The 12,751-nt window shown below is 34.4% G+C and overlaps 1 protein-coding gene across 2 annotated transcripts in view; it reads right to left on the reverse strand.

Moving 5' to 3' along the window:
• The window catches only part of LOC145692740 (protein GUCD1), a 43,338-nt gene that overhangs the window by 11,793 nt on the left and 18,794 nt on the right, over nt 1-12,751 (reverse strand). For both annotated transcript variants that reach the window (XM_081768173.1, XM_081768172.1), the window contains exons 3-5: nt 10,712-10,838; nt 5,498-5,717; nt 211-285 (exon numbers count right to left, since the gene is read on the reverse strand). In XM_081768173.1, the coding sequence (XP_081624299.1) occupies nt 211-285; nt 5,498-5,717; nt 10,712-10,838 (422 nt within the window). The remainder of the gene's footprint in view (nt 1-210; nt 286-5,497; nt 5,718-10,711; nt 10,839-12,751) is intronic.

Raw genomic sequence — 12,751 nt, forward strand, 5'->3', positions numbered from 1 at the left:
TGACATGGTCATTAAGAAATTATATATCAAACTTTAATCTTATTCTCTATCATTAATTTAATTAAAAGAAATTTCTCTTCATTTAAGCTACAAAACATAACTCTCTATATCATTTTTTTGAGTTACAAAACACATCATTGCACTAAGATATGCACACGTCACCTTAGGTCTCATTTATTTAGAAGAAGTAAACGATAATTGTATACTTACTGTCACGGAATGTAGGATTTCGGAAGAAAAATTTCCTTCTACTCAAGTCATATCCACAAAGGACAATATAGTGACCTAAAACCAAAAATAAGGAACGACAGTAAGTAATTCAGCTGCAATCTTCAAATCATACATTCATTTATCATCAGCATTCTAATATCACTGACAAATTACTCAAGTCAATGTGCAACGTTTCCAACACTATAGCTAACGTAAGAGTTCCTCTATTTAATACGAGGGAGGATCAAAAACTAAGGTTACGAAACCGATGTTTCTGGAATTTCGTCTGTTATAGAGGAATGAGGAGTGTGTGGTAATTTTAATAACATGGAGTTGGCAACTGTACATTTTCAGCCAACCGTCACCTACGGGGCTAGTTGTACGTACACACAAGTGGCGACTTGTTTGGAAAACTGGACTTGCGAGTTTTCGGAAAGAGGGTGCAAAGTGACCGGTGACCGATACGTCAGACCTTCACACGACTGCGCGAAGCAATCAGGAGGAAACGGCCAGGACTTCTCACCGAGGGTGTGATCTTCCTTCACGACAACGCGTACCCACATACAGCCCAGATAAGTACCACGCTGCTGAAACAGTTTCGCTGAGACATCATCGACCAACCTCCCTACAGTCCGGACTTCGCTCCAAGCAATTTTCACCTGTTCCCGCACTTGAAGAGGCACCTCGGAGACAGTCGCTTCACTTCAGACGAAGAGGCAAAACACTTCATGAGAACATGGCTGAACACGCAAGGACATTTTTACCAGGAGGGAATCATCCGACGGTGCGATAAGTAACTCAACCAATATGGAGATTATGTCGAAAAATAACCTAATGTATATACTATCTGTTGGCTGTATTGGTTGTATGAAATAATATATACACGTTTCACTGCAGGCTTTGTAACCTTACTTTCTGAACATTCCTGGTATTATCTATAAAATTACATAGTTCTTCTATCATTCTTTAAGTTACTATTAATAAATTGAAAAATAAAGGATTGCACAAGTAATAAATACATTTTCCCCCAAATAATATTTTTTTTGATTACATTGCGCGTAGAAATGAACCACTTATGTGACTGATATTTTTTTGTGAATTTGAATACACTAGAGCTTTATTACAAGTGTGGATCAACTTTGGCCAAAATGTAATACTCCATGGATAGCACGGTAATTCAGTCGTACAGCGCTAACTTCTGGTGCACGGGTTCATGATTTTCTCCGACTTCTCTCCTGTAAATTATCCTCATTCCATCAATTCCTTTATCATTATTCACTTTTATTAATTATCCATCTCCTTTAGCCTAAAGGATTTTTAGATACAACCGTGGAATGTTAAAGATTTATTATTATTATAGCTGTTTCCCTTTATAGCTTGCTGTACGACATAAGTTAAAATCATTCTTAATTAAATGTTGTAACTGTTTATATTTATTTATTTATTTAGTTTGGCCATTAACTAACTTGCAGTTACACAAACATTAATGCTCAAATGTAAATATGGCTACGGTCTGTTAATGGTAATATGCTCCAATGTAGGTTGCCAGTAAACTTTGCTAATTACTGCACTGTTGTAAAGGTAAACTAAAGATAACAACTGTCTCTAGTTTATATATTCTATTCATGTTGCTTAGTTAATAAATTATATTGTGGTTGACATGAAATAAATACTTGTAGATTTTATATAAGCAATTACAGTAGGAAGTCGAAAATCCGAACTAATTGGGACCACAGGTAGTTCGGATTTTCGAAAATGACCAAGAAAATGCCATTCAGGCTTAAATATACTGTACGGTATGCTCTTTTATCAATACAATCGTTATACAGTACATACAGTAATTGCAATACCGTACGTAAGGCTACTTAAATTTAATGTTTCTGAAGAACCTGCTTGTACACTAAATTACACTGTTCTTGTAACTCACACACGAACTTAACTTGTATAGGCCTAAGGGAAAATAAAAATAAAAAATATGTATGACAAACAATTAGATACGAATGAGAAAACATTGGCTTCGCACAATGCCGACGGACAACCCTATTGTTTGTTTATCGCTAGCGCTAAGACAAAATGTAAAAAGCTTCTACGGACCGCGTTCGGATTATCGACGTCCTACTATATATCCTTATTTACATTTACTACAGCCGTTGTCTTAATAATAAACACTAAAGCAAGTGTTTAGCATCATGTTTAGCATCATCACTACCAATTTTCAAATAAAGGCAGGCAGGTAGGCAGCGAACGTAGCGGAGCGGCAACTGTTAACAATTAGGAATTAGCGTTACTCAAGAACTTTTCCATGTTATAATAAGATTTTTTTTTTTTTTTTTTTTTTTTTTTTCAATTGTGAGATTCTACTAATTTGTGCGTACTAATCCTTAGGTTAATGTCCCACAAAGCAGAATTATTTACAACAATGTGCAAAGTATATAATTTTGAAATAGTTAAAGTGAAAATCTTAATAAATTAAAAGTAATAGCCTACGGAGTAAAGGAAAATAATGTATCGACTTTCCAAAATTATTATAAAACAAAGGAGCGTCAGTGTACGCCACGTGAAGGAGCTTGGTTACCTAACTCTTAACAAGCTAACTTTTACCAAACTTAGGTTTAAATATAGGATTTTATCTCAAATTAAATGAAGAATACTTAAAGGTGAATACTCATTCTTCATCTGTAAGTATTCTTCATCACGAACTGAATTGTCAGTTCTACGGCAGATTCTTGAAGTGCCCTCGTTTTGATTCAATGAACAGCAGTGTTGCCGGGTGCATGTAAGTAAAAGTTTTATCATGATAATTTCAAAGTTTGCTTTTTATTGTTTTCAGGAATTGTATAATGTAGATAGATCCTTAACACACCTTATGATGCACTGAAACATCAGCACTGTTGCCAATTCAGAATGTTAATTTATGAAAACCACGTTTTCCCTAGTAACCCCTTACAGAGGCCTCATCCGATTAGTTATCGGTGAAAATGAAAAATTCTTTTTTCCATTCCATAGTTTCCAAGCTACCCCAACTATATAAACTGAAAATTAACAAAAGAACATCTATACATATGAGTTTGAGTCAATTTACGTGTCTTGTATATATATATATATATATATATATATATATAAATAAATTACACCTTTGGTTACTTCTGGCAACACTATGTGGTTCCTAGTGTACTTCAATCATTGCTTCCTAGTTTAAAAATATATGCATGATAAAGGCTTCATTTTGGTATAACCATTATTTGTGTACTGCTTCCGGTTAAAAAGTTCTACTATCCCAAACTCCGGGTTGCATTGTATATTGGACACCCTGTATTTTACATTCTGAACATTACGTTCGCCCGCTATTCTCAACAGCACTACGGATGATATCCATATCAGGCAAGGATGATATCCCTAACTCCTATAGGAATATATAGGGAACCGATTTTTGATCCTGCATATCTTGGGATCAACGATCTTGATTATTGACTTTTTACCCCCTACATCATGGCCAAAATTGATGGGGATCCATCAAATAGCTGTTGAAATTTTTCTGTCTCGCGGAGGTACACATGGTAGAGGTCTACAAGGGCGGCTGGAATTTTTAGCTCGAACCCGGCCCGGCCCGTGAATTTATAATGTGAAGCCCGACCCGAGTCCGAAATATGTTTCAGCCTTTAGGTCCGAGCCGTATGATAATCAAATAAGCTCGAAATACGTGTGTAATACGTTGTGTCCGAATTACAGAAACTGAATAATTTACGGAAAATTGTATTTTTATTTATAGCATTTAGAGTTTTAATTTTGCAGTTGTACTTTAAATGTTCTCCAGAAATAACGGTCCGATAAATATAGTTGTACAGTATATTTACGAATCAGGCCCGGGAAATACGGCTGTATATTTAAAAATTAAATATAAGATCATATGAACAATTATTAAGTCAGATCAATTTTCGCGTACCCGCTAGAACAACACGGCCTAGTGATCTCTTTTACACTCGAACGGTGAGAGTTAATATTGTCCAAAGGTCCCTTCTAAACCGAATTGTCAGTCCTTATAATCAGTTACCAGAAACTGCAGACGCTTTTTTTCAAATGTTTATACTTTCAGATCATCAACAAATAAGCTATTTTTGTAATGTTGCCGTTGTGCTGTACCATCTTGAGCTCAAATTGTTATTCAATTGTGATGTTATCAAAACGTTAAAATGTTTCAGTGTAAAATGGCCTAGTGCTGTATCTGAAACCTATTATAGTAAATAAATAAATAAATAAATTTACGACTCAAGATAGAAGTGATCTATACTTTCCAGGACCGAGTCCGGCCCGAGCCCCTGCAGACCTCTAACACACGGACAGTCTAGAACAGCGTTTCCCAGCCTTTTTCAACTTGCGGCACACTACAGGTGTAACATGAATTCTTGCGGCACACTTATAGAATTATTATTATTATTATTATATCTAAATATAAAATACCGTGGCATTTTTTCTGTGATTACTGACATCCTTCTCATGGAGAACAAAGCTCGATCACTGGTATTTCCCCATAATAAATCATTATGCTTATTTTTCATTTTAATTTAAAAATATAAAACAACTGCAATAAGATATAGGACTTAAGTTTTTGAAAATACGCTTTCTTTCTCGAAAACTATCCAACCTTTCACCACGAAGGAAGATCACTAAATAACGAACGAACAAACAAATATCTTGTACTTTTAAAACACAAATATAGGTAATGTGTATGCATGTTTGCTTTGCCGAAAGAATTGAATGATATTTTAAAATTTTAAGCTATGAAATAGTTTGCAACAATAAAGAAGCAATAGTGGTCATAACAATGAAAATATCCTTTTTTTTAATACAGTGTGAAACTTAGTATGAAAAGTAACACAATATGAAACTTAAAACTGTAGATTCACAGAAGAAGTTCATAGTAATGTGAAATACAAATATATCTTTTTCCCTATGTCTTGCAATTTGATTGCTATAGAATTAATAATATTGTTTCGATTTCTTCGCGGCACACCAATTGGGAAACGCTGGTCTAGAATATATAAAAGATATTTTGGAGAACCAAACTCTTTAACAATAGTTAGTTGAACTCTGTAGTTCATAAAACACAATCATACCAAACAGTAAAAAGAATTTGGTTGTTGGATTGAGGTTTGCAACGCAGCTATAACAGACTGTATCTATTATTTAATGTGGAGTCCGAACTACGACCACGCACAAAGAAAGCATGCATTTCGCCACTCGACCACGAAGGGCACTAGTAGAGAGAAAAAAGGAAACTCTTACTTACCATGATAAGACACGGACCACGGAAGGCAACTTCGCAATTCAGCTGTAAATCTGTTTACTTTACATAAGTCACAGTGGAGAAGATTGGCATTTGTCAATAGAATAATTGGTCCTGATTCAGCGAGATGTCTCACGAAGTCCTCCCACGTCACTTGTGTTTTCCGAACTTTTACTCCAGCTATTTCGGCTTCAGCAAACCTTCTGTTCACTCGCTTTTCATCCTTCAACGAACAAAGAATCCCAATTAAGATATTAACATTCTCAAAACAGATATGCTTATCATGCAGGTGAGTCAAAATGACCTGAGTCACAAATATGTGAACTACTACATTAGTCAATTACATTACTGTGAACGAATTACTTACCTACTAATGTTCCTCTTCCTCTATTACATATAAATTTTTGATGTACATAATATCTTCTGAATTCATTAATTAAAAATTTGTAATAAGGAATTGAATACAAACATAGGATAATAGGGTGATCAGGCTACACTGTGTATACTTCAAGTTAGTTGCCTCGCGCGTGATTAGGACTATGAATCAAATTAAGAAGAAAATTAATGACGAAAGAAAAAAAAAATGACTATATATAGGGTGTTACATAATTGTGTCATGATATTTTGGGAATATACTCCTTACATAAAAATGAGGAAAAAAGTTCATATGAACCTGTGCTCAAAAGTGGATAGTTTCGGAGTTATAGGGTGCCGAAAACGTGGAACAAGTGAACTTTATAAATTTTTTTATAGCTCCACCATCTTTCAGAATCTCCGGTACTTGCACAATCATTTTTAGAGAGGTTGTTTTGGGAGTACTTGATCACTCTCAACCTACCTCTCTAAAAATTGGTGTGCAAGTACTGGAGCATTCTTAAACATGGATATTTGAATAGTTCACATACCAGTTCCTCAGTGATGTCTTGACCCGACTATGATAAGTCCCATAGTAGTGGAGCTATAAACATTTAAATTTCACTTGTTTCACGTTTTCGGCACCCTGTAACTCCGAAACTATCCACTTTTGAGCACAGGTTCATATGAACTTTTTTTCTTATTTTGATGTGAGTATTCTGTTCCCAAAACATTATGGCACATTTTTGTTACACCCTGTATAAAAATGTAAGTAAAATGTTAGTGCACTATATATATATATATATATATATATATATATATATATATTGTTGTACAAACATAATAAAATAATAGAAGCAACCTACAATATACTGGAATGGCAAGTGACCATGAGTGCTAATAATCCTTCGCCATTGTTCTTCACTGTTGATACAAAAATTATGTGAAAATCATATTGTGCAAAAGGGTTTAAGCCATTATGCGTTCCTGAGGAAGAGTGTCCGAGTGCAACATTAGAAATATAGGAAGGAAAATTGACCGAGGATTACGTAGGTGAGTAATCCGCTAGATTATAATGTTTTCCAAAAGTAACTACTACATTACAAATATGAGATCTATACATAAGTATAGGTATACAAAGAATATTTGATGGTAAAAAGGGTAATTGTATCCCGAAAATAAGTAAAACGAATTTCATGTTTCATAATAATAATTTTAAAAAAAAATAAAATAAAATAATTAAAAAAAACTGTTAAAGAAATGGAATGTGTCTTGTACGCCAACAAATATATATTAATTTTAATAGTGAGAAACGTAGTTTACGGCACCACCTTTCGACTAACTGCAAGAACAGGAATTTAATCACGTCAACAGTGATTCACCAAGACATGATATTACCTCTACAATGGCTTCATAGCAATACTGAGCCTGTTTGAACTCGCTGGTGTAATATTTCGATCGAGAGAAAAAATACCATTGTGTCAGTAGTGCTTTTCCTGCCGTAGTGGCTTCTGGCTGCATGGATGGTTCTTTGCGTATCATTATTATTTTTATTAATTTGCTATTAATTTGGATATTATCTTCGTACCTATTTCGAACATCAATTGGATCAAAATATTATTATTCGAGGAAAGTACGACGTATTCAAAATTTAGTAATAATTTTTTCCAAGAAATTATGTCTCGAGAGTCAGCAATACGGTACTTAAAAAAAAAAAAAACACTAAAATGTCCTTCGAAACTGTAATATCGCTCCATTCTTGAGACAAAGCATATTTCCCTAACTTTTAAAATGCAAAAGTAATTCTTCTGCATTACATTTCTTTTTAACAATTCTTCCCGTAAATCGAGCTATCTCTAACATTTTTTTTTCTGGGGGGATGGGGTGGCAGGGCGTAACAACAACACATTACTAATTTTGTAGTTATTTACTAGTGCTTTTAATTCATGCCTTATCCATGGATCCATATAATTACTATATTTATACTTACATGCTTATCTGAGCTTTATGAACTCTGTCATTACAGTCATTAAATTATATCCATTTCACGGTATTTTTAAAAAAGAATTAGCAGGTTTGAAATTATAACTATCAGTTGTAAAATGTGACTTATTAATTGGCAAGCATTGATAGCATTACCATTAAAATATTTAGTTTACTTTTATAGTTGAACCTTGTCTTCCTGATTATAATTTCGTAATTTTTAAAGTGTTTTTGTACTTTGGTTACAAAATGCAGGATGATTATTTCAAAGCAACATTGCCATAAAATAGGTCTTATGCGTAGCTATTGAGCAGCAGCATTGCCCTATTATGGTAAAATATCATACGAATATTTTCAGTAATTAGCAGCAGTTTCGTTGAAATATCTTCCTACAGAACAAGAAACCACAAATAAAGAAATAATAATAATAATAATAATAATAATAATAAAGAACTTTCGCAGAACGTAGGAGATAAAGCTTCTACAATACTAAATTTGACTGTCCCCTGTTGACGAACATTAGAAATATCTAAACAAGCGACCCGTAAATCATGTATACGAATATTACATGAAAGCAATAATGCCAATTAAATGATTACTGAAGTTATACTTCGTGCGGATAACGCAATAAAATGTGATATTGCTTGAGAGCAACAGTGCCAAATAAAGGGTTACCTCTATGCCGTTGAACTCAAATGGGGTGGAAGCGATCAACTTTAGACAATGAAAGAATGTTACATTTATAGTTTTAAGTAAAACAATAAAATTATCCTCAGTATGTCAATAATAAGCTTAATACTCTTCGACTGTGACTGTGAACATACAATTTGTTTTCCGATTCACTAAATGTAAAACACTGCTTACTTCAAATATTTTCAGTCTTGTTTTATTTAATGTACCATTATTAGTTATTATACTGTCTAATTATTTGTTATATGAATTATTAATTTCTTGAATTCCACAAAAATGCTCGAAATCTCAAAGCTTCAGATTAATCACTCGTTATTGATCTATAATTACTTTTGAAATGAATGAATATTTTGTATTCACTGACGGTATTATAATAAATCCAGGAGATATATAATTACGAAGACTGAGAACTTCATTTGAACAATAGCAGATTAACTACCATCCTTTAAAAAGTCAAGGTTTTCATTTTGAACAATACACACCTATACACCGTCCGACAAGTAAGTAACGAGACTGACTGATTCTATGCTGACAAAACAATGAATGCAATCCGTAAACCAATATGTGCGTTGGAAAAAGTAATCCCTCCTCTATAATCTGGCAATACCGCATTGTCACACGCGAAGTATGACGGGAAATACGACGCCATTACCAGCAGTTACTGAGAGGTTCTCGCCACTCTAGTAATATGGAGCAGAGATCGAATATCAAATTATGTGTTAAACTGGGTAAAAGTGCCACAGAGACTGTTAATTTGATGCGGAGAGTGTATGGGAATAGGTGTATGTTTCATGCACTGATCTTTAGAAGTTGTAAACGTTTTAAACGTAATGTGGAATCGACTGAAGACGAACCTCGGCCGGCTCGCCCAATGTCTATTCGTAACGACCAACTCATTGCAAAGGTAAATGAACAGGTGCAAGAAGATTGTTGCGTAACTGTGAGAATGATGGCAGATGAGTTTGGTATTAACAAGGAGACAATTCGTAAGATTGTAGATAAATATATGGGCAAGAAGATAGCATCGCGGTTTGTGCCACACTCATTGCCTGAGGAACAAAAACAAGAGCGAGTTGCTTACGCCCGTGACATCCTGGCAACGGCCCGTAGGAATAAAAATTTCCTACTTTCCATTGTTGCGGAGGATGAATGTTGGTGATATCGTTATGATCCAGCTATGAAACGTCGTAGTTCCGAATGGAAGTCGTCAGAATTTCCAAGACAAGAAACTTCGACTTCAGAAGTCAAAAGTGAAGACAATGCTCCTGTGCTGCTATGACAGTAAAGATATCATTCATCATGAATTTGTGCCAGAAAGTCATACAGTGAATGCCCAGTTTTATTCAAGTATTTTGGAGCGTTTTATGAAGGGAATTTGTCGTGTTTGGTCTGAATACTCAACCCCAGATAGCTGGTTCCTTATCCATGACAATGCACCGGCACACCGGGCTGTACTTGTTCAGGAATATTTGACCAAAACACAAGTGTGTATGCTGCAGAATTCCCCTATTCTCCACATTTGTTCCCCTGCGACTATTTTCTGTTCCCTAAACTGAAGTTAACATTAAAAGGACGACTTTTTGACAATGTTGAAGTCATTGAAGCAGCTGTGGCAATGGCATTACGGAGCGTATCACAAATTGAGTTGCAGAGGTCGTTCTACGTACTTCTTGCGTGATTGGGCCACTCGCTGTACTTTGAATAATAAACAAGCATTATTACATTATTTTTGTTTGGTCACAATAAACTCAGTTTCATTACTTAACTGTCGAACGGTGTATATAGAATAAAATAACAGAGTCAACTGTATACTCATGCTATTTCTGTTTCGAGAAATTCAAGTACTGGAACGTTAGTGGGTAACTTAATCTATTTCTGAGAAATATGTACACTGATAAAAATACCAGGGGTTTATTAAAAGTGTCGAGATAATTAACTTGACACACATAAATAACAAGAATATGCAAGATACGTTGACTTTATTCTTGTATTATCATTTAACTACGTAGCTAGGTCGAATACTATGAACAAATGATACCTAACAGTTAAATGGCTAATATCTAGACGTGGTACGCAGGTATTTCTAACGGTGGCAACATCTTCAGTGCCATGTGGGATAGTTGAGGCGGAAAGGAAGTCAGGGATGAAAGAAACATTATAAACTTATTGGTATAAAACCAGATAACTAACCTGTTGAAGAATTTTGTCATAAAATGACTCCCCTTGATATCCTGGATGAACTCCTAGAGTCACAGTACAATACACATGGTTCACTTGGTATCGCCGGAGCAAATAGCACAGATCTATCGTCCACGTGCTGCAACACAGAAACCATAAGCAGAAAACCTATTTGGTACATAAAGCAAAGGATATATATATTTAAAATGAAGTTTGTATTTGTGGCTTATTTATTGGTTCCCTATCATGACTCATTTCCAAGAACTTCCTAATAGCATTTACGTATTTTCATATTACATGTATAACCGAAACAAGAACCTTTCATGCCCTCACCGCTGGTCTAGTGGCTGGCGAAGTAGTTTTGATTACCTCCCATCTCCCTACATAGCCATTCATCCATATATATTTAATACAACTGCTCTGTTTTCCTAATACAGGGTGTCTACTGGAATACCAGAAAGTAAATTCATGACTTTTTCATGACTTTTCATGACCTTTTTGTTCAAATTTTCATGACCATGGCGATAAAAATTTACCATTAGTAATAATAAACCCCTACCATCAGTGGTGCATCGGAACTATGCGGGTTGCTAGTCTTAAATATCACTTATTGTGAATCTTAAAGAAAGAATCTAAAATTCTGCCGCCTTGTGCTCGAGCACAGAATAGCACTTACCGCCTTGTGCTCTTACCAGTGAATCACTCTATACTGTATTTGAAGTTTTAATTCTGAGTATAATTATCCATCTAGCAGAAATTTGTCTCAAATTAAGCACTCAGAGAACTGCCCAAAGACAAAACAAATTATAAAAGAAATTCGTTTAAAAAAAAATAAATCATCAAATTTAAAATCTGCAAACTCAAACGAATATTATTTGCATAAGCCTAAAGGCCCAAAAATACACAATTTACATTTCGTAGAAGTAAAGAAATAGCAGATCACAAAGTTGGACAGTAAAAAGTTGTTACTATATTACAGAGACTAGAAGATGAAATGGGGAGCAGCTAGGAAGACAGTAAAGTACCAGTTAGCCAGCACTAACTGGTGGGGGAAATTCTTTCAATTACTGACCTGATACAACTGTTTCAGTACATGCAGTATGAGGTATAAAAGTATGAAGTATAAAAATATATTCCGAGATTTCAGATTTTCATGACCAGTTGGGTAAATAAAGGACTTTTTCATGACTTTCATGACCACTAAGCAAAATATATGACTTTTTCATGACTTTCATGACTTTCATGACCAGTAGACACCCTGTAATATAACAAAACATAAAACAATACATAGTAATATGTGATGTCTCTGCTAATACTCAAACATACAAACTGATTTTAGGGGACGAAAATGATATATTCGGAAAGAGATTCATTGTACGGAGAATCTTTCGTATTTCAAGATAAGATGGTTTCTTGTACCCTCATTAAAAAAAAAAAAAAAAAAAAAAAAAAAAAAACTTTATATTACAGCAGTGTTTTGGCTTGTTAAGTATTGAATTTAAATCCTACGGGGTAGTTTATATTATGTTTTGAAGAATAAGGTACATGAAAGAAAACTAAAAAGCAAATGAGCTTTTGAAGCAACAATCGATGTCTGGCAGCTTGCATTTCAATAACATTTCGAAAAAATTCGTGGACTATATGACGAAATGCTATCCAATCTTTTCCTATCCGTAAAAATGTGTGATGCTTTTTACTAATCTTCCATTAATGCTGATGTAACTTACCTCTACATCCTATTTCATTGAAAATGCTCCATTATGCCAGCAAAAGAACAAAACTAAATGATGACATTTAAAAGCAAGGTTAGTAATTTTGTATTCACGCAATCAATGTAGTGAAGTACCATGAAACAACCTACCATCTTAATTACCATACTACTAACAAGATCATGTATATGCCTCAGACTCATGTATCTGAGTTCATCGTCAGAATATAAAGGATACATTATGGAGGAGAGAGTTTTAGGTAAGAAATGTGGATGAAAAGAAATTTCCCTTTAAAAAAAAAAAATCAAAAATGTTCTCACGACAAATAATATATTTAACATAC

This window comes from Thermobia domestica, chromosome 8 (genome assembly GCF_964235325.1).
Source record: "Thermobia domestica chromosome 8, izTheDome1.hap1.1, whole genome shotgun sequence".
Lineage (NCBI taxonomy): Eukaryota > Metazoa > Arthropoda > Insecta > Zygentoma > Lepismatidae > Thermobia > Thermobia domestica.